Source organism: Aristolochia californica, unplaced genomic scaffold (genome assembly GCF_029961685.1).
Source record: "Aristolochia californica isolate CCGP_79_NKW_82.1479 unplaced genomic scaffold, dmAriCali1.0.hap1 SCAF_3, whole genome shotgun sequence".
Classification (NCBI taxonomy): Eukaryota; Viridiplantae; Streptophyta; class Magnoliopsida; order Piperales; family Aristolochiaceae; genus Aristolochia; species Aristolochia californica.
Window position 1 is genome coordinate 6007189 of NW_027181992.1, and position 25768 is coordinate 6032956.

At 36.5% G+C, this 25768-nt stretch overlaps 1 protein-coding gene across 4 annotated transcripts; it reads right to left on the reverse strand.

The window, feature by feature from the left end:
• Nucleotides 1-740: 740 nt before the first annotated feature.
• Nucleotides 741-25299, reverse strand: LOC137958944 (DEAD-box ATP-dependent RNA helicase FANCM). 4 transcript variants are annotated; one of them, XM_068806166.1, is made up of 22 exons: nucleotides 25227-25299; nucleotides 24787-25099; nucleotides 24549-24692; nucleotides 23574-23656; nucleotides 23341-23455; nucleotides 19687-19778; nucleotides 19542-19596; nucleotides 19319-19440; nucleotides 19124-19237; nucleotides 18790-18983; nucleotides 17489-17619; nucleotides 13086-13146; nucleotides 12219-12289; nucleotides 12084-12133; nucleotides 8572-8737; nucleotides 8340-8467; nucleotides 7592-7918; nucleotides 7409-7475; nucleotides 2688-3317; nucleotides 2534-2585; nucleotides 2213-2359; nucleotides 741-1810 (listed from the first exon to the last, which is right to left on the reverse strand). In XM_068806166.1, the coding sequence occupies exons 1-22, from the start codon at nucleotides 25254-25256 to the stop codon at nucleotides 1237-1239; spliced, it is 3666 nt and encodes a 1221-aa protein (XP_068662267.1). In that variant the 5' UTR covers nucleotides 25257-25299; the 3' UTR covers nucleotides 741-1236. The 4 variants fall into 4 exon arrangements, with proteins under 4 accessions (XP_068662267.1, XP_068662265.1, XP_068662266.1 ...); XM_068806164.1 differs by having other exon boundaries at nucleotides 2688-3611; XM_068806165.1 differs by having other exon boundaries at nucleotides 7586-7918.
• Between the last annotated feature and the right edge of the window lie 469 nt (nucleotides 25300-25768).

Below are 25768 nucleotides of genomic sequence, written 5' to 3' on the forward strand. Positions count from 1 at the left end.
TTCCCTTCAAATGTATAGCTGTTTCTTGTTTTTGTCAGATCTTTCATTGCTGATGTAAGTTTTTTACCCCATTTTTCTATGAACGAGGCTAGGGGCCTGAGGCTTCTGTTCCCAGCAAGCACTCCCAAAATGCAAGGGAAGTATGTGGGAATCTCTCGTTTATGGATGATGGCTAAGATGCATTTTTCTTGATAAAATAACAAAAATTCTTTGTTTAGGAATAACAAAAATTGGCTAACATTTGTTGAAGTCTTATTACTGATTATTTCAACTTTTAATCCATTTTTCAAAAGCTTAAGACCTTATTAGTGACCCTTTTGAATACTATATCCTTTTCTTCTTTCTTCAGAATTGAACTTTATTCCAAGTTTTGGCTCTTCATTTTTAATGTCCTGAGTTTCATCTAAAACATGCATTTGGGTCTCCTCTACAACTTTTTTCATATATTATTTTTGCCTTTTGTCATATTTCTTGATAGCCATTATGAAGTATAATGTTGAAGCCTAGTAAGCATGTTGGTGTTTGCCTCTTATTCGAGCATAAATTCTCGTCTATATCATCTGAAAATTCACCTTCAAAGTAATTTTTGTTATCAGATTGTAATGATATGTCCATGTTTGTCAAACCCTATCAAATTTATTTGATGTTAAAAAACAATAATCTATCAAGAAACAATTAACAATATTTACAACCACATAGCACCCCTTGGATAAAGCATAGGATTGATTGCTACCTAGGTACTAAAAACAGTAGAATAGAATAAAGTTAAAATGTCTAGAGAGAGAGAGAGAGAGAGACTGTATTTTATTGGGTTTTTAGACGAAAAGAATGCTAATTACAACATGCTTTTTATCTCATGCATACTATACAGTAAAAAAGTATAAACCATAATTGGGCTCCAGGATTACAGGTTTCCCTAGTAATTGACTTTTAACTTCATAAATACGCCACCACTTTGCTCCTGTAGTGACTTGCCAGTCAACAAAATCTCACCGCGGTGCAACCAAATTAGTGTTCAAGGCCCAGATTTAACTCTTAAATGCCATTGTATTGTCCTGAAAATCAAATGAAGAACCCTCTGAAATTTGCCCCTGCATTTTGAGCATTGACCTCGGAAGCGCCGTAGCTTGTTCCTATAATAGAACCTGCTTCACTTCCAGTTGGCCTGTCAACAACATTTACCCTTCTTTCCCGTTCAGCTATGTTGTTAAGATTGCCCAGGAAGTCAGTAACTTTTCAAATTCCAAGATCAAATGAAGGAGAACCCACACGAATTTGCCCTACCGCTTCCTCAGTTTCAAGAGAAAATGTTGAAGATTCCCCCCGTTTTTCTGTCACTGACACCTTGGACCTCAGAATCTTAGAAGCTTGTTCCTCCACCGCATCAAGATCAAGGCCCTCGTAAAATTGATCATCAAAAAATTCATTGTGTGTTAGCTCAGTCTCACGTTGTAAGTGCAAAGGTGCTTCTCCTGTGCCTTCTGACTGAATCAAATGCTCTTCTCGGCAGGTTGATGCATGGACAGAGCCCAATTCAACAAAAAGTTTTCTTTTCCTCTTCCTAATCTTGCTCTCTTCTTCACATGGAGATCCTCTAGTTTCACCCACACTGGCCAATGATGATGCCCTCATCACATTTACTTGATAGGACACCGAGTTCCTAGCAGAAGGTATCTTGGTAGAATATGAGGCAGTGGGAGTTGGACATTTATTTGTCCCTTCTGATGAACAACTTCCACATTCAGCAGCCTTTTGGGAATCACTCGTGCTTGCAAGACACTCTACAGGAGACTGAGTGAGCAAAGAACGCCTGGAAAAATAAATGTGCAATTGAGTGAAATCAGAATCAATGACAAAGTAACTTTGCTTAACCATTCAAAGGGGATAGATCAAGCTTTAAGAATAAAAATATTGAAAAAAAAGGGTCAATCCAAGCATCTAATCAATGGATTATCAGACTTAAAAACTAATCTCACTTTTTCGACCATAAGGAGACTATCCATCACATAGCAAGAGCATCCAATTGATTCTTACAATAACCATATCTACGTCGGATCAAATCATCAACCTACAATCTCATGCAGACTACTGAACAGCAAGCCATCTCAATGCACCCATCCTACCCTCAGTTTCTATCGAAAAAGACCAGTGTCTTAGGTCTAATCCTAGTTCCACAGACACCACCAATACAGGTTAAAAGAGTGATTCTGACCTGTAAATAGCCATCATGTCAACTTCCTCTACTTCTGCTGCCCCATTTACTGCACTTGGATCTACTCTATCATCAATGAAACTATCCTCTTGGTCTTCTGGCTTGTCTTCTTGCTCATCGCCTGACACCTCTGCATCTGCAGACACCCTGAGCGGAACCAATGGTGTAAATGTTTCAGTCACCCTTTATCTTTTCACCAATTTCTATTGAAATACCTTTAAATTTTTCTTTTTCCTGAACTAATGAATTCAGTCCTAAAAAGCAACTTAAGAAAACATGTTGACAGCACACATGCTGAAAAGATCCTCCAAACAAACTTACTCAGCTTCCTCTTCAATAAAGTCTTTGATGTCAACCTTTGCCTTCTGCATTTCTGAAGATTCACAGGGAAAACAAGAAATAAGTGAAAATGAAAATTTAACAGTCTGAAGCTCTATATTAGGAACCACTTATGAAGAAACAATAGCCAGAATACCTTTGACAGGCACGTTCAAACCAAAACTAGTTCTGGTCAAGGATCTGCCAAGTTTTGACCTCACAGTGCAAAATTCTTCATTCAAAACCTTGCAAGGCAGTCTCTTCATGATTTCTCCATACTTACGCAGCCTCTTGAACTTCTGTTCTTGCTTAACAGATGTTGATGCTTCCCCAGAACTCATACGCCAGTTTTCACCCGAGCTATCAATAGTGTTATGAACCAATGGAATGGCCTCCTTAACAACAGGAGATTCCAAATACCCATCATTTTCTATAATCTTCTCATGCCAATTTTTTCCTACCTCAACCTTCTCGTTCATCTCAAAATTCAAGTTCTTGACAACGTGACTGTCAAGCAAAGAGTGGGACAAATCACCGGACCCTTCATTACCTTCTTGACACTGAACAATGGGAGACTCAGGTACAACGCCTTTCTCAATAAAGTTTGTTAGCCGAGGACTGAGTTCCAAGTCCTCCAAATCACGTATTGGCTCATGCTCTGCTGGATCTTTTGCTTCCATCTCCACATCAACAGGAGAGTCAGGAAAAGTAAGCTTCATTTTTGTTGGCACCCAATCAGAAACCAGCACTTGGTAGGCAGTTTTTTCATCTGTATGCAGTACCTTCTCTGCAGGAGGTCCGGAGTTGCTAACGTGAGAAGTCAATATTAAACTGTTCGCTGCTATACATCTATGGTCATGAGTGTCTCGTGTAGGAAGGTTTGGAACAGATGAAATTAAGACCCTCCCATAGGGCTCCACAGAAACAAAATTTGTCCCAAACAGGAAGCAATGGAATGGTAGATTATGGTTTGAGATATCTGGTATAAAAGGTTCATTGTCATCCTTCGAGCTAGGTGTAGATGGCTCTTTGAATTCCATTTTACTGGGGGAGAATGCTTCTACAACACCAGACCTTGCATCTACAAATGGTTTATAGCCCTTTTCAGCATGATTGCTATGACCAACTTAAATAATGGTTATATATTGAGAATAAAACATATGAGCATGATAAGTAACAAGTAACAAATTGGAAACAAGCTGCAAAACTCATTAGTAAGAAGGTTAGTGAAACATGCAAGCAAAGTTCGAGAACTTTATGAGCAGATCATACAGGAAATGGAGGTTTTTCAAAATTATACTTCTGACCCAACCGAACAAAATCACAGTTAATTCTTTTAATTAGCCTTAGTTAGTTGCTCTCATGATTTGTTTAAAGTTAAACCGAATAGAAACATCAAAAACCATAGTCCCCAATGTTAAAAGAGTAGTCCAAATAGATATTTTAAATGATAGAAGTCCAAATGGATTCAGTTACTATAATCCTCACATTCTAAGCAAAGTCATAAGAAGTGTTAAAGTATATTACATAAAAAGAGTATTTTAGGAGATGTAATTCTATTGTTAAATTGGGTCCAAGGCCTATTCTAAAATGACTAGCCACCTTAGGAAACCTCTTTTCCAACTAATAAACTCAAGATCTTTGATCTCACTAATCCATGTGGGACTATTCCTTGACACTCCCCCTCACGTGTAAGCACATGGATAATTTAGGTGGAGGCCTACATACGAGTACTTGCTCTAGTACCATGTTAAATTAGATCCAAGGCCTATCCCAAAATGACTAGCTACCTTAGGAAACCTCTTTTCCAACTAATAAACTCAAGATCTTTGATCTCACTAATCAATGTGGGACTATTCCTTAACATCTATTTACTTAGATTTTGTGTCAAAAGTGTTTTTCCTTCTGGTCTTTGAGCAAGAAGAGGTGCTGCTATCCAATACAAGATAAATTTTGATGCTGTCCAAAGGAGGTCTTCAAAGGAGTCTATAATGAAGTACTCCAACAGGTGGTGAAGTTTTGATCAAAGTTGGTGACCAGAGTCAAATGTTTTCAAGACATCCAAGTAAGTTGGAGAATGGAAGATGCAGATTTTGAGAAGTGGCCAAGTGCAAGCTGAAGGGGTCAAGTTGAAGTTGAAAATTTGAGAGATCATTGCTTCGTTGAAGACATTGATAAGTATAGAAAAATTTATGATTTTTTATTTTGATATGCTATGTAACAAGCTGAAATCAGAAACTCCAGTTTAAGGGAGAATGTTAGAAGATGTAATTTCTATTTACTTAGGTTTCTAGAAAAGTATTTTCTAATAGAATCTTATTCCTAACGGTGTAAAGGGAACAAGGACATTAATGTCCTTTTATCATTGTTTTATGTTATAAATAGAAGAGAAGAGGGAACCTTAATTAACTCTCTTCCAATTCAAAGTGAATCACTTCTTTTTCCAGCTCTCTTCTCCCACGTTGTCTGTCTTTTTTCTTGTAAGTTCATGAAACTTCTCAGAGTGAATCTCATTTTAGTGTTTGAGTATCAAAAGGAAGAAGGGTTCAGCTCCTTCCCATGCCTTTCTACATCAGTCAAGGTGAGTTTTTGTCTATTTCTGTTTTTCCTCCACCAGGTTGATCTCAAATCTTATCTTGTTGGTATGTGTCTTTAAATAGTTGAAAGTCATCCTTCATAGTTGCTGCAGATCAACTTTTTTTTACCTACTTTTTCATCTAATTTCAATATGTTTCAGGAAGTTCAAACTTGAATGGATCAATTTTTAGGCTCTGCTTTTTAGTTAAAATAGTTGGAAACACCAGGTTATTCTTTTCAACACTAATGCAAAACCATCCAAGCTCATTCTGAAAATTTCTTTCTCAAGACCCGGGGCTGAAGAAAGGAACTTTTTAATAAATTTCACATAAATGAGGAGCATTTTTTAATCATTTTTTAAAAAATCATTATTCCCATTCTGAAGAATTTAGGGATTGTTTTCTAAATATTAAAAGAGACATCTTTGTAAATCTGCATATTACAGGACTTTTCCCATTCGAACCAGATTGGGGACTATTTTCTAATTGTGTTTTCTAGGTCCAGTTCACTACAATTTTTCCCAGAATCTACTTCTTATGAATGCCTTTAAGTTAGTTTATGAGAAAACTTTGGCCACTATGTATTTTGAAAAAGGGGAAAAATTAACTCAATTTCTAGAATTTTTCTTTATCATAAAGTTTCTAGAAAATTCATAAAAATTCCTGAAATTCTAAAAAAATTAAAAAAAAACAAAAACTCTGAAAAAAAAGAAAAACCAAATTGGGGAAATTTTTAAAAAATTTAAAGTTTCATAGAATTTCTAGAATGTCCCAGAAAATTCCCTGAAATTTCAAAAATAAATAAAATTTTCAGAAATTGCAGAAAAAACTCATGACCAGCAACCTAGGAAACTCTGAAAAGTTGTTTGGGTTTATGTAGGAATCCAACTTGATATGATTTGGAGAGAGAAAAGAGTGAAAGAGGGGAGAAGAAAAGCTTCAGCATGAACAGTCATGTGTCTACGACAAGCTGGGCATCTATACCTACATGCCAGCTAGAGTGGGAGAGAGTATATTTATTAAAAGTTAGGGGGATGTCAGTCATTTAACAGGTGGTTAATTCCGTAAGTATGAAGTTAAGGTTATCCAGAGATTAGTTTATGTTTGGAGTGATCAAAGTTGTAACTTTTCATTTGTTTTATGCCCTTTTATAAGTTGATTTATGAGTTCACTTATGGAGGGCAGTTTTGTCCTTTCATATCATTTCACTTATGTGAGTTTAATAGTGAATCAGGGGTCGAATTCTAACCCTGGTGACCAGACTGCGCATTACAGACCTCTTCTTCTATCCTCTTCTTATCTCTTCTTTTTGCACTCTTTTCTTTTTCAATCTTTAACTTTCCAATATTATAAAAAATAAAAAAGGAATATCATCATAGTGTTCAAGTATAGCAAGGAAAGACTCCATTTAGGAGTCCTAATTTGTTTCTCAATTAGAGTTGTCAAAGTTGGGTCAATCCCCCCAAAATTAATAGCCGAAGTAAGGAGGTTTCTTCCCAACTAATAAGGATAGGGTCTTTTCATTTCCAATGTGAGTCTACTCTTCTATAATCAACAAGTATCACTCTGTAGCAACTAGTTTGAGACATAGAGCACATGCACAACAATATAGTATAGAATTTTTTTACCCACCAACACTCACCCTCATGTCTAGGCCCAAAAAAATAAACAACCGGGCAGAAGATGCCAAAGAAATACATAACCATACCATCGAAAACACATGCACAAGTGCAGATTGTTGGATTTTTTTACCCACCAACCCCATTTGTAGGTCTCAGCAAACAATTGGGCTGAAGACATGGAAAACATACACACTCAGTCCATCAACAACACACATGAAGGCTATATAGAACTAAAAAAACGCTTGGATTTGGCACTAGTACCATGTTGAAGTTGGGTCCTTTCCCCACAATGACTAGCCAAATTTATGAAGTCCCTTCCCAACAAATAAGCATAAGATCTTTTCAAACTCAAACTAATATGGAACTATTCTCTCCCACACAACTACTCTCACTTTTAGACAACTAGTATGAGATAAGAAGCACATGTACAACCATAGAGCGCTGAAACTTTTGCCTACAACAATAGTTCTATTCAAATTGGGAAATATGCAACTACAAACAAAGTGTTAAAGGCCGAACGAATCACCTTCAACCATTCTCTTCTCTCCCATATGTTCCTATTTTCACCCTGATTTAGCATTCTAACAGAAAGTATATACTCCATGGCAGATGACATAGATGAAGCAGCCAAAAGTCATTATATTCAGATGATCTTAACCATGTAGAAGTCATTATATTACCTCCCTCATTGCCGTCAACTGGTGCTCTAATTATCACTTGCAAACACTGATCAGAAGAAGTATTAACCTAAATCAAGAAGATTGGCAGGCCACATTATTCCACCAAACAAACCAGGCAATGTATAATTGAAATTTTAGTAGTTCCCAAGTATTGGAAAAAGTGAAACAGTAAGAAACCTTAACATGCAAATTCGCTTGACAAGAAGACAACCCTTGAAGTCGCTCCATGGTATCAATCAGCATTCCTGTAGTTCTATGGGAATGCCGTACTGAGTGTACTTTTGAAGGGAAAGCCTGAAAATGGGGGAATGCAATAAGAGATGGTCTCCATATGTCTTCTTCTTGAGAATGACCAAAATATTTTGAAATAGTATCTGCCTCCACTTCTGATATTTTCTTCACTAATGCTGGTGTGCTGCTGAAATCATCCTTCATTTTTTTCCCACGCGGAACAAATTGCTCAATTGACAGCTCAACAATCTGAACTTCCGGTTTGCAAACATGTGGGACCTGTCCGAGAAACAATAAAAGAATTTCAATTGAACTAAAAGGGAATCAAATGATCCAAATGGAACTGGGTAGATAATGTTTTTTCCAAACAAGGTGTTTTAAAAGTAGGAACAACCTACCGATGATATCATCATCTACACAGCAGAACAAAACTTCATAAAAGACATGTATGTAGACAAGTTCAGCCAAACTATGAACATATCTATGAACTTAAAGAGCTATAAGATTGTGCTTCATGTTCTTGATTATGGATGAGATGGTTCAGATGCTTCGTCAAAACAATTAGATGGCACTACCCATCTAGAGGCGCCCCCATTGATAGTATTGATGGACAAAAGATTCCAGAAGACTAACATTATCATTGTTTATCAGATCTTACACAATTCACTCAAGAAACTTAAATATATAGTCATGTCATTACCATCCTTGGACTAAGATGGAAATTGAAACTGTTGGTTCCACCATTATGCATGTGTTTCCGCACTGCTTTACTATTAGCTTGCTTTCGCAAGTAACCCTTCATTTCAGACCCTTCACAAGCTAAAACAAGTGGGTTTTGTCAAGGAAATAAATAAGAACTCAAGGAACACAGAAAGGGAGAAGTTGAAGAGAAGAACTACAAAAAGAATATAGAAAAACTTGTAAAAGGATATCAACTCGTCCATCATGTTTCCTTCCAGTTCTTCCCATTCTTTGGATCATTCTCAAGGGTGAGATATTGGCATCAAAACAAATTACAAGGTCAACCTCCATTATATCAAGGCCCTCTTCTCCAATTGAAGTGGCAACAATCACATTATATCCACCAGAACGGAATTTCTGTGAGGAAAAGAAAGAATAGCAGTAATATAATTGCAAACTTAAAATACATTCAGTAAACTAGCAGGATTAAGCAAGAATCTTGAAATATTCTTTCAATCTAATTTAAGCTTTTTACACCTTTAGAATGTGCATCCACAAATTCTTTCTCACTCCTTACCATGTCCTTTTCAGCTTTCTAATCATCTTCTCTAAGCCTTAAAGCAGCACCAAATAGCTCTCTTATTTCACCTGATAGGTTTTCCAATTGCACCCAGACTAGACCATTTTTATTGTTATAATACAGTACCTTGCTTTTGTTAAAATTACATAAGCAAGGGTATTTTGGTCATTTCCTTATATCTGATAAGTGTCATAATGTATCAGATGGGTAGTCTTTCATGTGATATGCCTATATTTCAATTTGTGTGAAAATCTGAGTTGTACAGAGAGAGATATGGAGGATTGTACTCGAGGGGCATTTTAGTCCTTTTGTTATGTTTTCATTTGGGAATAGTCTCAATTTCTGAGACTAATCACGTAGCCTCCCTTTTCTGCTTCTCTCAAACTTCTTTCCCCCTTTTACTTCTCTTCTTACTCTAAATTTCTCTATTTTCTTGATTTTTATCAGCTTTCCATCTCGACATCAACATAGCAGTTCTCTTTATTTTAAAATTAGTCAACTATAAATCCCTGAAGTATCACATATTCCCTTAGGTTTCAGATTAATACCTACATACTCCTAGAATAATGATATTATTACTTGTAGATCTGAACATTACTCGTTCAATGTCCCCCACTCTAAAGCTGTGGAATCCACCTAAAAAGCAATGTATTAGAACACTTAGAACCATCTTAAATTAGGTTTTCAGGTCAGTTCCATATCATTTATGTGGACCTTCATAAAAAGTCTTATAGACATACTAGTCATAATGTCACTATTAAAGGGGAATTTTGGTCTTTTCAGTTTTTTTTTTTTAAGATGGTGTGAATATTATTAAGGAAAAAAGCAACAACATATTAGGGAGACTCTTTCATCTGCATTTGGATACATTAATGGCTGGAATCCGTCTCAAAGGGAGCATGAGGTCTACTTTGCATGGCGTCTCTCTACACCTCCTAAGATAAAATTCTTCATGTGGAGCGCCTGTCAAAGCAAGATTCTCTCAGTTGTGTTTAGAAGAAGAGGATACCCCTCAATCGACCCCCTGTGCCCTTTTTGCAACACTGAAGCTGAAACCACAAGTCACATTCTGCTACAATGCATCTTCTCGTGGAAGGTGTGGACTTCCATTCTTAGTATGTTGGGGTTACAATTCTGCATGACGGCTGATCTGATCTCTTTCAGCAAATCGCTCATTGGTACTCCCCTTCTTGGTCTTGAAAAAGTGATGCTCTCCGCTGGTGCTAGTTTCATTCTGTGGGGGCTTTGGAATGAACGCAACCGAAGGCGGTTCAATGCAAAAAGTGAGTCAATGGTTCGTGTCATGGACCGAGTGGTGGGACATATTACTTCTTGGCTTCTGACTAAGAAGTCTTTTTCCTCCTTTGTAGGTACCCCTATCCGTGAAAACTGGAGCAATTTGGCAATGATGCACTCTGGGACAAAGGTCTAAGTCATGCAGGAATGGACCCCTCCCGAACCCAGTTACCTTAAGATGAAGTTTGATGGCTCTTCTCTTGGTAATCCCGGGATTTTTGGCTTCGGAGGTATTATTTCGGATCCTTCCGATAATATTTTCTCATATGCCGGCCCTTTAGACAGATCCGATTCTACGTCAACTGAACTTCATGGCCTCCTTAACGGGCTCCGTATTTTCAAAGACAAGTGCAGCGGTCCCTTTAACATTGAAGGGGACTCGAAGGTGGTCATTGGTTGGTGTGAGTGTGCATCCCCTCCCCTGTGGCACCATTGGGACATCTTTCGGGAGATTCTAGAAATTACCTCAATTTTATCTTGTATTTGGTCTCACATTCTGATATCCGCAAATTAGGCAACAAATGTGCTTGCTAAGCGGGGAGCTACCCTACAATCGCTTGTTGTCAAGGATCTGCTCCCTCCTCTTTTGTAATTTTTCTTTTGTTAACATAAATACATCTTTATAAAAAAAAAAAAAAGGGAGACTCTCCTGAGACAACAAGGGGCTGAAGGGAGGTTCCCATTTGGCTCGGGAATCAACAAACGAGTTTGTTGAACGGGAAATATGAGTCCAAGTACAAATTAAGTTGGAAATAAAGTTACAATGTCATAATAAACAATCCAATACCTCCAAGGCAGCTCCTTGAGCTTTGCACACCAATTAATCACCACCTTTGGTCTTGAGAAGTAGTCTCAAAATATGATGAGTCCTTGAAGATTGGCGAATAGCTCGAAAGAAGTGGAGTCAGAAATCCACAATGGACTAGCATAGGTTATAAGTGGAGTTCCCTAGGAATTGCGGATGATGCCTGCAAATCCAACCAGATCCAGGTTACCGATGGCACTAGCATCAAAATTTAATTTGACAGTGCCTGCAACATCTGAACCACAAGACACCAATTGTGGTGGAGGATCGTGTCCTGAAGGTGATGAAAGTCCTTTCCAGTAAGTAACCGAGGACACATTGTAAAGGAATGAAAGGAATGATAGAAGGTTTAATTGTAAGTTCAGATCTGCAATGAAGTTGCTTCTATTATCATTGGTCACATCTCTTCATGGATTCATGCTCAAGCTGAATTTGCTAGTAAGAGGGATACTTCCCTATGCCAAAACTAGAAAATCCTTGTCCATATGACAATTCCCTCTCGCCCTCCTATCATGAATATTTGGACACACCCCCCAATTTTGTTGGTAGTGCTATTGGGAATCCTGGTCAAGCTGGAATTGGGACTCTACTTCAACTGAGTTGTTTGCACTTTTTCAAGGTTTACTCGTTTTTGGGATCATTTTAATATTTCTCTTTTTTTTTTTTTGAAATGAATGTTTCTCTTATTATTGAAGGAGATTCAACGATTGGCATTAGTTGGTGTTCAAATGCTACCGATCCTCCTTGGCAACATTGGACAGATTCTTAAAAATGTTTATTATTTTAATTATACTTTCTCATGTGCCTAGATCAGCAAATGATGTTTTTGATTCTTTGGCTAAATAAGGAGTCTCCCTTCGATCTCTTGTTGTAAGGGGAGTTCTCCTATAGCTTGTAATCTGTTTCTTTAACTAATTCATCATCTCATTCAAAAAAAAAAGTGGTTAAACCAACCAATATCTTGGAATGTCTTTCCTAAGAAGTTAACCATACCTTGGAAAATCTTTCTTATCAAGAGCTTTGCACTATTTAGAAGAAATAACCAAAAAAACAAAAAGTCTCAATAGCAAGAGACTACAAACCTGCAAAACTTCCTGTTGCATCTTCTGGCTCTGCCCTTTTAAAGTCTTCCCTGCCAAGGTAAATTCCAAACTTTTTTATTTTATTTTAGCAATCTTTAAGAAATGATTTATAAACAAGCAGAGCATGCAATCAACCTGAGCTCTGTCCGATAAATTGTGTAGCCTTAACTAGCTCTCCAATATTCGCTAAAGAATCCATTATATCCCTGAATTTAAGAATTCATCAGTACTTTGCTTATCAAAATCTTTCAAATAGAAATAAATGACCATCTCTATTGTTTGGCTAATCCTATTTTTCATGTCCATCTCTATTGTTGAACACCTAATTCTTTCTTAACTCTTTATACTATGGTTCACTATGCGCAGGTTCACTTTGGCATCCAGTATGGAAATTCTTTCTCAGATGTTTACAAGTTCTTCAAAGTCACATTTCAAAAAAAAGTTCTTCAAAGCCAATATAGAAACTAGAATGACACTAGCCTTATTCATGTCAGTATGATAGTAAAACAAAATCATCAAAACTGTATCAGAAAATTCCAGAGACCTACATGAAAGGGAACAAAAAATTATGAAAAAAAATTATTTTGTTTGGCTAATCCTATTTTTCATGTCCATCTCTATAGTTGAACACCTAATTCTTTCTTAACTCTTTATACTATGGTTCACTATGCGCAGGTTCACTTTGGCATCCAGTATGGAAATTTGTTCTCAGATGTTTACAATTTCTTCAAAGCCACATTTCAAAAAAAAAGTTCTTCAAAACCAATATAGAAACTAGAATAACACTTTCATGTCATATGATAGTAAAACAAAATCGTTGAAACTGTATCAGAACATTTCAGAGGAGACCTTCATGAAAGGGGAACAAAAAATTATGAAATTATCAGCACATTACAGAAGAGACCTTCATGAAACATAGGGAGACTAGATAGTACCACAAATTAAGATTTTTCAAGGATAATGAATCATGCATGTTCATGGGTTAATTGAAAGATAACTTACTTCACACTTCCCCTAAAATTTGAGAAGATGATTACTCTCGAGTCCTTCGGGTCATTTGTTTCTGCATCAGTATAGATCCCATAGACTATAGTTAAGATACCATTAGTCACTGAAAACTCAGTTTTTTGGATTAATCTTCTCATTGAAGTTTTCAGTTTCTAAGAAACAATTACAGTGCTATTTCAAAAAAAAGAAAAAAATACAGTGCAAAGAAAAAGAACATTAAGAGAGAAAGGAGAAAGTGAGAAAAAGGAAAATGTTGTGTGATTGACTCTTAGATACCAGCACACCTCCTTAAATACACCACTATCTAGAAGAAGTTTCAGTACAGTATGGAGTGTCAAAAACAGGACATGTAAATCGCTCAGCATCACCAGGATCCATGCTTTGAGAAGTGTCAACAGCTTGGCTGACTCATTAGCTATGAGTGGAGTTTCCTGGCAAACGCTTGTTGCCGAGCATAATCTCACTAGCAGAGTGTTTTGAGTACAGTTGATTTTAGAGGTTAGTCTTTGTTGTTTCTTATGTTTCTTTTGCTTTGTTATTTGTCACATGGTGTATATAATGATCAAAGGAATAAGGATGACACAGTAATTACTTCTTTACTAATGCAGATTTAAAACCTTTCTGACATACATCTACTGAACAGCAATGAAAAAATAAGAGGAAGACAGGAAGAGGGAGAAGATGAGAAATGCAAGAAATTAAAGAGAGACTCTGTTGCCATACAAGGCTCCTACTATTCTCCTTTCATCGTCTGTAATAGAAAAAAAATACCTGGAGAAGAAAAGAAAGACAACAGGAAATGAAGAGGAAGAGGGAAGGAAAGAAATTGAGAATGGAAGCGTACGGGTCACACACTTTTTCTATGGGGCTCTTCCTCTAATGCCTTTTTTTTCTTTCTTTCTTTCTTCCTGCCTCTAGAGACAGAAGGAAAAACAGAAAGCTACACTTTTTCTACGGGGCTCTTCCTCTAATGCCCTGTTTTTCTTTCTTTCTTCCCGTCTCTAGGGACAAAGAAGGAAAAACAGAAAGCAAAACGTTAAATCACACCTGAAGTTCTGATACTAAGAAGAAAGGTATCCAACTCAAAAATGCAAGCTTAGAGTGGAAAAGGTCAATCATATGTCTTATACAAGATTGTGAATCTCTTGACTACTGGTATGGAACTATTCTTTTGTTACCACTCCACTTACATGCAAAGGATCCGGAAGCTAGGTAAAAGGCCTAGGGACCTAATGGATGTTTTGCATGTGAAGTTTGGAAGCTCTATGGGGTGTCGTAACAACCTTTTTGAGTAAAGTGAGAAACTCATTAAGAGAAAGAATAAACAAGGAATAAAATACAAAAAAATAAGCATCATTAAAATACTAAACTCAACCCATATTAATGGCAACCATACAGGGCAAAGAAATCCCAACCACACTAAATGAATCAACAATACAATTAGCACTTCGAAACAATATGATTTCCAACAAAAGAAACCCCCCAGGAAAGATAACAAATTTGATCATAATAATGAAGTAATCACCAAGGAAGCCTTGCTGAAGATGTAAGCCAACTAATCACCACTGCTGAATCCAATTCCTTTTTTTATAAATATGAGTGACTTTGGGGTGATCTCATTCCCTTGAGTACTTTTTCAGCTAGCTCTTCCATATTATGATGTACAGCACCATAAAGCAGTAAACCAAGGAGAAGAACCCGAAACTCCGCTTTTATAGAGTCACACACTCCAAAGGTAACGAAGAAACTACACGAACCATACCAGAATGATCTCGAAAGACGCCTCCTCCATTTCTGGAGCCTTGAGCTCCTCCAGAACTGCCATCAAAATTTACTTTCACCAAAAAAGTTTAGGAAGTCCAAAAGACTAAAAAAAGAGTGAGAGCAGTAGCATGTTTGACATCTGCCCTAAACCTGGAAACTCCAGATGGAGGTTGTTTAGAGGATACTGAATGTCGTCATTTCCATGGTGTGGAGATCATCAAAACTAAAGAAGGCCTAGAATGCATGTTATCTATAGGGCAAAGAAAACAAGGCTTTTAAACTGCAGTATTCAAATTGTCAAGCTCTCTGTTGTTCCACCATGTAGAATGTAGCCTTTTCAAGTCATATCTGGCCTATAGATAAGTGCCTTGAACCAACATCATTTTTTATATCAAATTTGGTGCAGTTCCAGAGAGAAATACATTCATTATGTCACACTGGAGCTGCTATGTCAAAATTGATGCAGGATCAAAATGAAAAGTTCATAAGATCGGTACCTGACTCTGCTTTCTTCATTGCATCTTAGCATGGTTTTTATCATTCTTTTCCTAACGAATGAACAAAAAAATCATAATAATTTGGTGCTCCAGTTATTTATACCCTATTTTATTTCAAACTCAAAGGCAGAAACAAAACAATTAATGGGGTGTTCCCCTACAATGAGGGATTGGAGGGAAACCCCCTCTTAGCAAGAGAGTTAGCTAAGCCATTAACTAATCATGCAACTAGATTCCAGCTACAAGCACAATTATTAGCAAATCAACAATTTCAGAAAAAGTGAACAACTGTTTCCACGGTGCCTTTTTTCTTCTTGCATCAGCTAATCACAACATGAGATTTCCTTCAACATGAAGAGGGCCACTGAAGCATCCTTGAAGATTTTGAGCCTGTGCTTCAGTGCCTGTAATTCCACCAAACTTGAATCAACAACCCCAAGAGGCTAGGACATCCCCACCAGTCAATTTGAAAATTCCTCCACAAACAAGGAGCACCCATCGAAGTTTAACTTGATGCAACCATGGGGAGGAAGATCCAATTATTGAATCAGACACCTCTTTGTAACTGAAAGGACAGCAAGTAACCTCCAATTGTCTACGATTGCTCCTCCAGTCAGCTCAATGAGGTCATTGAGTGCACTGACCCAGGTGATCGTATTCCTCAGAGTTCAGCAGTAACTTCAACCGCATTGTGCTTCCCATTGAAGTGCCTTTGATTTCAGTCTAGCCAAATATGCCAAGGAAAGTAGGCAAGACAAGACCTGAAGCAAAATCTTCCAACTTAGATAATGCCAGACCTAAACCTTGAGAAACCAGATTGCTGAAACTGGCTGGAACACAAAAGCTGAAGCCAAATTTCCTTAAAGAGTATGGTCCAAATTTTCCAAGTGAAAGGGCAACGAACAACCAAGTGGTTGACCACCTCATCAGCAAGGCAACAAAGTTTGCAAACGGAGCAAGCAACAATCATGCCTCTCTTCTTATGTTGTCAAGTTGAGGATCTTACCATGCAGCGCACTCCAAATGAAAAATCTGACTTTACATGGGATTAAAGAGGCCAAGCTGAAGAGGCAACGTGACTGCTACCAGTACCCAGATGTTTGAGAACCTCACTAACGGAAGCCACAGTAAAGCCTCACAACAAGAGTTCTTCCACACTTGTAACAAGAGGATCTTCTCCAGCAGAACAAGCTGCTCTAGCAAAGCCCCAACCTCAACAGCTTCTGGATCATTCAAACCACTTCTTAAGTCAAGATTCCAGCCAAAGATATTCTCTTCCTCAAGGACCATGGCATCAGCAACCAGCACTTCAGTCTTCTCCCAGGGGTAAACATGCTTGGGTACTGATTCTTAAGGGGTTCGAAGCTAAGCTATCAATCATACCAAAACCTGGTTAACTCACCATTCCCACATAAAGCCAAACTCCCATGCAAACTTAGGAAAGAGACGGAAAATGGATCTCCACAGGGGAGAGAACTGACAACTCAAGCCTTCTCCCAGCTACCACTTGAGATCAACAAGTCCCAATTCGGAGTTCACCGAACAAGATCCTAGTGAGAATAGACCCTCCCAGCACCATTTAGCCACTGATTTTTCCCTACTGTCCATAGTTTGGCTGGACAGGTTAAATACTAGATCAACTACAGGTTAAGGATTTGTATATCAATTTATCTGTTATCTTCAAGTTCGAAGACAAACACCAAGAAGGAATGAGCTTGTGGATCAGGGTATGGTTTTGCATGTTCATGAAATAAGTTATACACCAAATCCATGTAAAAGTAACACCATTGCAAGAGGCAGCTAAACATTAACAAATTAATTTCGGGAAAAAAAAAACAGAAAACAGAGTAAACAAACATTAACCATCTACCCAATCATTCACCACTAATACCTGCGTACTTAATAGAGCTTTCTCCCTGATGTGGTTTTTTTTTTTTTCATTTCTTGAATGGCTTCCCTTGATTTGATTTTTAAGCAAATAATAGAGTAGATCAAAGAAGGATATACAAATGATGCAGTAGATACAACATACTTATGACAAGGCTCTGATCACAATAATGAAGATAACATTGATCATGATTTTTCCAAGTGTAATGCATACCAAATAACAAGAAACTAAAAATGTAAGTCACATACTGAAATGATCAAGTAGTACATCTATCATTTTCAACAGTTTAGGATTTGGAGCACCATGAGACAGGCTTTGCTGCATTAGAAGTTTGGCTTTCCAAATTCTCTCATTTCTAGCCATGACTCTTGCAAAAGACCTGAAACACAGAGCAGTCCTTAAGAAACAGCCTACCATCAATCCACCCTGGTCTAAGAAAAACCAGCAGAGCACAAAAAATTACATTATTTCCCAAAATACCAAAATTATACCCAGCTAAAAGTATGTAATATAAGGAATAAAATAACTTTATGAACCCATTGAATTTTTAGAAAGATGTTAAACTTATCAATGAATAGGTGAGAAAAATTCAAATAAGACTCACAAACTAATTTCATGGTTAATTTTAAACAACTCAATTGAAGGAGAAAGAATATTTGACACAAAACTTTAGGCTTTCTTGCTAAGGAATAATCCCACATGGATTAGTGAGTACAAAGATCTTGAGTTTATTAGTTGGGAAAGAGGCTTCCTAAGTTAGCTAGTCATTTTGGGATGGGCCTTGGACCCAACTTCACATTTCTAATGGTGAAACTGAGACTATTACTTGCAAAAAGGCCTCTTAGCTTCAGCTAGTCATCTGACATAGACCTGAACCAACTATGGCATACTATCAAAGCAAGGACTTTGCTACTTGGGGCTTAATCCATGCCTCATTTAGTTTGTCTCTTACTTATGTTTTCCACATCCCAGGACCATTTTCTGTTTGTTTAGATCTATACGGCAAGGAAAGTGTTAGTGGGAATAATCCCACATATGGTTGATCACGAAAAATCTTATGGTTATTAGTTAGGAAAAGAGTTTATAACTTCAGACAGGAAAGCTAATTGAAGCACTTACCAAAATAGCAAGTCGCTATTAAGTGATGCTTCCCATTAAATCCACTAGTTGTTTATCCAATAAAACTTCTAATCTCAGCAAGCTTGAAATAGGAAAGTGCAATTTAGAAAGGCTTTTTATTCTTGAAACTTGAGCTAAAAATAGGAAATCCAGGCCTGTTTAATTGAATCTTTTTTCTTCCTTCTTCACCTATAAACAAGAATTACTTTGAGGAGATCTCTCGTCCTTAGATATTCCTCAGTTAGATCTTCCTCATTGTAAGCATTAGTGGGGTGCCATCATTGCATTCTCTCTTCTATCAATAAATCTCCATATTTCCAGAAAAAAAAAAGACGGAAACTTAAGGTACATCAAAATGCATATAAACATGATAATGAAATATTAAAAAATATTTTTGACATTAATGGAGATTTAATGAAAGAGAATTTACCCCTGTTGCATCTTTTCTTCAAGCATCTCGTATGCTGGCCTTATGCCATGGCTTGAGAGTAATTTACGGATATGATAAAGGGTTATGAGAACTCCAAAATATGCTTCTATTTCTCCATGTTTTGCATGGGGAAGGCTCATTGGAGGAGCTTGACGGAACTTATCCCTTGAGTTAAGTAATTCGCATGGGCTCAACTGGCAGTATCAAAATTTCACTAAACACAAATGAATCTATAAATAACTAGATGAATATTGAGATCATTTTTTATTACCATATAAATAATAAAATCTAATTGTGCCATAAATGGCATTTAGTTGTAGAAAGATAGTCTTACTGTGGCATAGTCTCTTTTACCAAGCACGCCAAGTGCACAAAGCCTAGATGCAAATGGCTGTACAATTTCCAACAGCATAATACTTATTTTCACAGCATCATTACCCATAGGAACCTGGAGAATTTGCCCATAGCATAATTAAAATAAAGACACAAATCTATAGACAGTAAAACAGTAGTTCTGAAAGAGGAATACCTCCATTAACTCGAGTTTCCTGTTATGTACATATGGGCTAACATCATGGTCATCTTCATTCCGGTACTCAAGAGTAGAAATATATAAGTTATCAATGACATTCTGTATTGTACTCTGCTTCGCTGAAAAAGCAAATGCAATCCTCTTATCAATGGAAATAGAAACCAAAACCAGGTGGTAAGTAAATAAAGGATATAGATATGTTTCAGAAAGACAAACTCACATCCAGGTGTGGCTGTTAAAGCTAATATCCTCAAATGCACTGGTACAGCCATCAACTAATGAAGAACACAGCTACTGTCAAGCATAGTAAAACAAGACCACAAGATTGAACCAACTAGACAAGAGAGAAAAATGGCAGAACCCACCTCACGAACAGCAACACAATAGGCATAATTTCCCATTGCTCGATGAGCTTCATCAATCACCAAAAGGACAAGTTGTCTCATCAAGCATGTGCCTGCAGTAAAATCACCAGGTTTCTAATTGAGCAATGTTAGAACATTTAAGATTATGTCTTTATTCTACTTAGTTTGTATCCTCATACTTGAGGAGAGTTTTTTTTATAGCCTCAATGGCATTTTTGTAATTTGTATACCAAACTTTCTATAAGTGATAGAGACGAGCACATGAGACATGAGACCTAATTTAAAGGGATCCTTTTCTCTTAAAAAATTCTTTCTTCCTTTTTTATCTTTTTCTTCTCTCATTCTTGCTCACTTGCTTCTTCTCAATTCTCTTCTTTGTTTAACTCATCACAAACTTAATCTATTTGAAACTAATCCAGATATGTTGGTATCAAAGCAGGTGGCTTAGAAGACGCACTTAGATCTATTCTCAAGCTTAAAATCGAATCAAATCTTGATCAGAGAAAAGTGACAAGTTTTTTTCAAAAAAAAGGATGTGATTTTATTTCAGCAAACAAGACAAAGCACAATCAAGAGAACAATCCCTTTACAACAAGAGATTGGAGGGAGGCTCCTTGCTTAGCACACATGTCAGCAAAGGAATTTATTGATCTATGAACATGAGACCAACTACATAAAAATAAAAATACAATATCAATAATCACATAAAAAACATCTGAGTGGCGCCAAAGGGTATCAGAAGAGGAGCAGTGTAGAAGAATGAGAAGTTAAGAAGAGAACTCAGGAAATTGAATAGGAAGAACTCTTCGGTTTTCTTTTTCCTTTCCTTCATTGTGACTCGCAGAGTTCATGACTTAGATAAGGTGTAAAGCACTACTATTCGTGGCTCTACAATTCCATATGAGTTTGGAGTTCTCGTGGAGAGAAACTTGGAATTACTTAATCTGGTTTAGAAGCTTGCTGCAGGTAGCAAGCTAGAAGAAGTGTGAGTTCTTAAATGTATGGATGTAGTTCTGCTATGCTTATCTCTGGTTCTCGAAAGCAGCATTTCTGGTGTTTGATCGAATGATGAATTGTGATTGAGATTAGTTGGAGTTGTAGTCTTTGGAGTACTGAAATAAGGTGTAATCTGAATGGAGGATTCTATTTGCAAAGAGAGTGCATGCGTATAGGAGTTATTTTGACTTAAAAACTCTTTGCCACCCTTACATGAGAATTTATTACTTCTGGTGTACATGCAAGAATTTAGCAATCCAGGTAACTTACGTTACATGAAGTATTGTTTTATTTTGAGTTTTTGAATGTTGCATTTAGTTGGAAACAAGCTGTAAATTATGGCAGAAGAGGAGGATGTTATCAAATCATGGACTGCTTCTGAGAGTTCTTTCTAAAAGGAGTAACACTTTGGAAAGATTACCACAGAGAAACAAAATGGGGACAATTACATTTTATGGGATAGAACAGCTGAAAATTTTAAGGTGCTTGGAACAAGAACAGATTTATATATGAAGATCCTCCAGCTATTACATCCTCAGAGTGAAGAGTCGTAAACTTAAAGGTAATGTTATGCTATTAGATCCTCAGAGTGAAGAGTCGTGAACTTAAAGGTAATGTCATGGTTACATGGAATCACATACCAATAATCAAGTTATTTTCTTGCAATAGCCCTAAAGAAGTGGTTTTCTTAGGAGAAAAATCTCTCAAGGATCTATGACTTGTACACAAAATTTTATACCATGGAGAGGGGAGACATACCTCTCATGCAGTTCATTGGTGAACCAGGAGTTTGGTAGCAAATTAGTAAGTTCCATCCCATTGAATTAAGTTGGGAGGTGCTTGAAAGAAAATTAGAAGAGATAAAAAGTGACAAGATTGTTAGATGCTATATACAACCTCATTATGAAGCCATCAGAATTCAGATTTTAGCCAGGACTGATAAACCCACGTTTAAAGACGTAGTAGCTAGTCCTATGAGGGTTGAACCTGCAGTTCCCAAGTTTTGGGATCAAGGGGGAGAATTCTACTCTAGCTGCCAAAAACAATAGAATCATTACTTCTATGCGCCAAAGGAGTAATATGAGAGGAAGAGCTAGAGATTCAGGGGGAAGAAAAGGCAAAAACAGATCTGGCAAAGTTTGATACTCCTACTGTGGGAAAACTAATCATTTTTTCGATAATGGGAAAAGTTTGGGGGGAGTATTAAGGAATAGTCCCACATGGATTAGTGCGTATAAAGATCTTGAGTTTATTAGTTGGGAAAGAGGTTTCCTAAATTGGCTAGTCATTCAGGGATAGGGCCTTCTCTATCTAATAGTCATGCTATAAGAGAAAAATGTAATATTGAAAATATAAGAAATGACCAAAATACCCCCGAACTTGTATTTTAACACATTACAAGTTGACTGAGATGTTTAACTTAACTTTCATGTGACTTAGACATGTAAATGTAGGACTAGGCACCAACAAAAACATAATCTGACAAAGCTAATTCTTTTGATACTTTTTTCAACTAGTACAACAAAAGTGCAGCGTCCACCAAAGAACAAAAAAGTGCAAAGCGATATAGATAGCAGAAGCACTTTGAAACAAAAAATACCGAAAAAACATTTATTGTTAACAAGTTGTACAGACCTATTTCATCTTATTATAAAAATAACGTAGATATCCTTGTTATGTTCCTTTTTATACTTACTAAAAATGAAAAACATAAATCTTTTCACCAATTTTACACTTATCATAGCAAATAATTGAAATACTGCATCACCTGTTTTCTCATACACATCATGGAAAATAAATAAAAATATCCTCGTCATTTTTTTTATTAACAATAACGGAAAAAACCCTTTTGACCTACTTCATTCTTGTTATAAATTTACTAAATGCCGTTTTATCCCTTTTTCAAACATATATTAATGTAAAAGGATAAATAGTTAAAAATACCCCTTCAACCCACTTTTTACATGTCTTCATAGAAAACAAAAAAATATTCTCTTAGGTATCTTTCGTTGTTTCCCTGTAAAACACCGTAGCTTTTCAATATCGATGATATGCACTCACAACAGTATCCTTCTAAGCTAATTTTTCAGTCTTGTCAGATAAAATGGCAAAAATTTCATTTCTAGCTTCATTTCTATCTTGTCATGTCACAAGATGGAAGTACAAATTCTGTCAAATGAGTGCTCAAAGATAACGATAAAAATACTCTTTTTCAAAACTTTATATCATTAAATTCAATATCAACTGGTTCCAACTAGACCACATTTACATCCTCTATTGCATCAGCAATTCCAATTAACCAGCTAACAGTGGAATTTTCTTAAGTGGAACAAATGAGCAATTATTCCAAGGATTACACTAGCTCTGAAAATTCTAAATCTATTTATTCTAAAAAACTATAATCTATCAACAGAGTCCCAAGAATATACTCCAGTAATGCAATTATAAACACAAGAGCCCCCCCCGTATGCAAACACCTGGCATAGATTTGAGATTGTTTGTTAAAATTAAAACTCTTTGATCAGAAATAAATTTTTAGAAAGAGGAATCACATTGGAAGTCTTCACCCAATTTAAAATATGCTCACTTTTACATGATTAATCCTTAGCAAAATACATGAGAAAACATAAGCCATTTTCTGTAGTAAATAAAACTCACCAGCCTGGATATCCTTTTCAAGTACTTGCGGAGTTACAAAAAATACTCTTTTGACTATCCAAAACTTTGAGCGTTTTGAAGGACTCATCTGACCTGTCATATCCATTGTCCATTCCTGCAATCAGTTTGACTCCAATATTTCAAAAGATGTAGAAGATTCGTTGTTAATCATCCAATATCAACTAAATAACAGAGTGAGGAAGAACAAAGATTAAATAAAAAAATCCCCTTACTTGAGGTATCCCCACAATATTATGGCATGCCTCAATTTGCTGTAGAACAAGAGGTCGTGAAGGAGCTGCAAACACAATTTTTCCTAACATTTCACCCCAACAACCAATCAATTAAACTATTGAAAAATGCATATGAGATAAAACACTCACTAAAGAAAAAACAAGTAATAAATATACTCTCTAGTGAAAAAAAAATAAGTTAAATAATATTTATTTCTCACTCTCTTTAAATGGTACTTCAATTAGTTCAATATCGATAAGTTAGCATGGACAGAAAGTACCACATCTGAAAATAGTTTGGGATTTTCTTAGGCAAGAATTCTCCTAAGTAGCTAGTCATTTTCAGACAAATCGGCATTACAGTTAATTTATCTATTTTGTGCCCCACCGAGCCCATCTGTCTGACTTTTTTATTAGAACAGGATGTGAAGGGGTGTTAGCATGGGTAAAAAGTCCCACGTCTGAAAATAGCTTGGGATTCTTTCAATTTATAAGGTTAGACAATAGGCCTCTTAATTATCGAGTCATTTTGGGATGTAACAAAGCTTAAATTTAACATAAACTTAGTGTCATAAAGAAATAATATGATACAGCTGACTATCACATTTGTTTAAAACTTTAGAAAGATTGTGTCTGTTACATTATTTCCTTCCTTTTGGTTTTTTCAAGAAAAAACATTCTTTGGTAAATTAAATATCACTTCTACAAACACTTTTTTTTACAGTATCTGTCGCTTTTGCAGTGTCTCCAAATCCTCTTTGGAAGGTACCAATGCTAGACTATTACGGCCACATCGAAGTATGCATAGCAAACATCTAAGCAATTCTCCTGTGGCTAGAAAAAAAAATAAAACATAAAAAAAAAAAAAATGTTCACATACTACTTTCTATGGCGCAGTGGCAATTCCAGCCTGTAAAAAAAACGTTTCTCAACTAATAAATTACAGATAACTCATAAACGTGTCAACGTAATTACCTTCTGGAAACCATCTAAAGAAATTGTACATTACAACGGCAGCAATCAATGTCTTCCCAAGTCCTGTTGGCAACGCAACCAAAGTGTTTGAAAATAAAGCCGTCTTAGCTATATTAAATTGATAGTCTCTGAGTGGAACGTTAACTGCAAGATAAAAGAACTATAAAAATCACTCATACTTCGTATTTGGGGGATTTTGAAAATAGATTACAAATATTATAAGTTCGCAAAAAATTACCAGGATATATCCACGTTTTTGCTGCCTCGAGATCAATTTTAGCATATGGACCATCGTTTGGTTCAAGATTGGCATCCCCTTTACATGCATTAGACTCGTTCGAATGGAATTTTTCTCTTAATGCCTTAGACCCAATAAACTTATCAAGAGTCGTTTGCCGACCACCCACACCATTTTTTGTCTTAGGGCAAACGACATCAGTTTTTGTGGCGTTACCAGGAATCACACCACTGGGTTCTACTTGATTGGAGTTTAACGCAATGCCTCCACACGCGACGTCGATCTCTCTGACGGCTGCGTCCCAGTCAAATTCCTATGAAAATTTAAAATAAACATGGAAAGAAAAACAGTAAATAAAAATGATAGGGTTTTATAGGAATGTTTGGTTGTTCCGAGATTTGATTGGTTTTGAGTCAAGTGCAAAGAATAGGGGTACTTACATCGTCGTCTAGAGGGCCAGATGTTGGCATTGCAAAGTAAACAGACGACGTGGATTCAACTGGCGAATCGAAAGAGATGACGCAGAAATGTTTTGTATGTAAAGGTAATTTACTCTGTTGATGCAGCAAATGAAGTGGGACAAGAAAGAGAGAGCTCGTCCTTCCCCTCTCAAGCTCGCAGTGGGAACGTCGAAGTCCCAAATAATGGCGGCAAATCTTGCGGGGTCTCTTCTATTTGATTACGATGTTTTTTCTTTTATTTCTAGCAAAAAAAAACTGAAGTTTTGACTACTTTACACCCCTTCAAACAAAGGTTTCGAGTGAGGCTGAGTTTTCTAAAACCCATCCAGTGCCATCTCTAGTCTTAAAACTTCAAGAGGGAGAGGGAACATTTGCCCCTTTTAATTCAAATTTAAATAAATTATTGCTAAAATATATTTTTATTATTTTATTGATATTATGTATATGTAGTACAATTAAAAAAATAACTTATATAAATATATATTTATATAATTATTGAAAATTATGTATTCAAACTGATA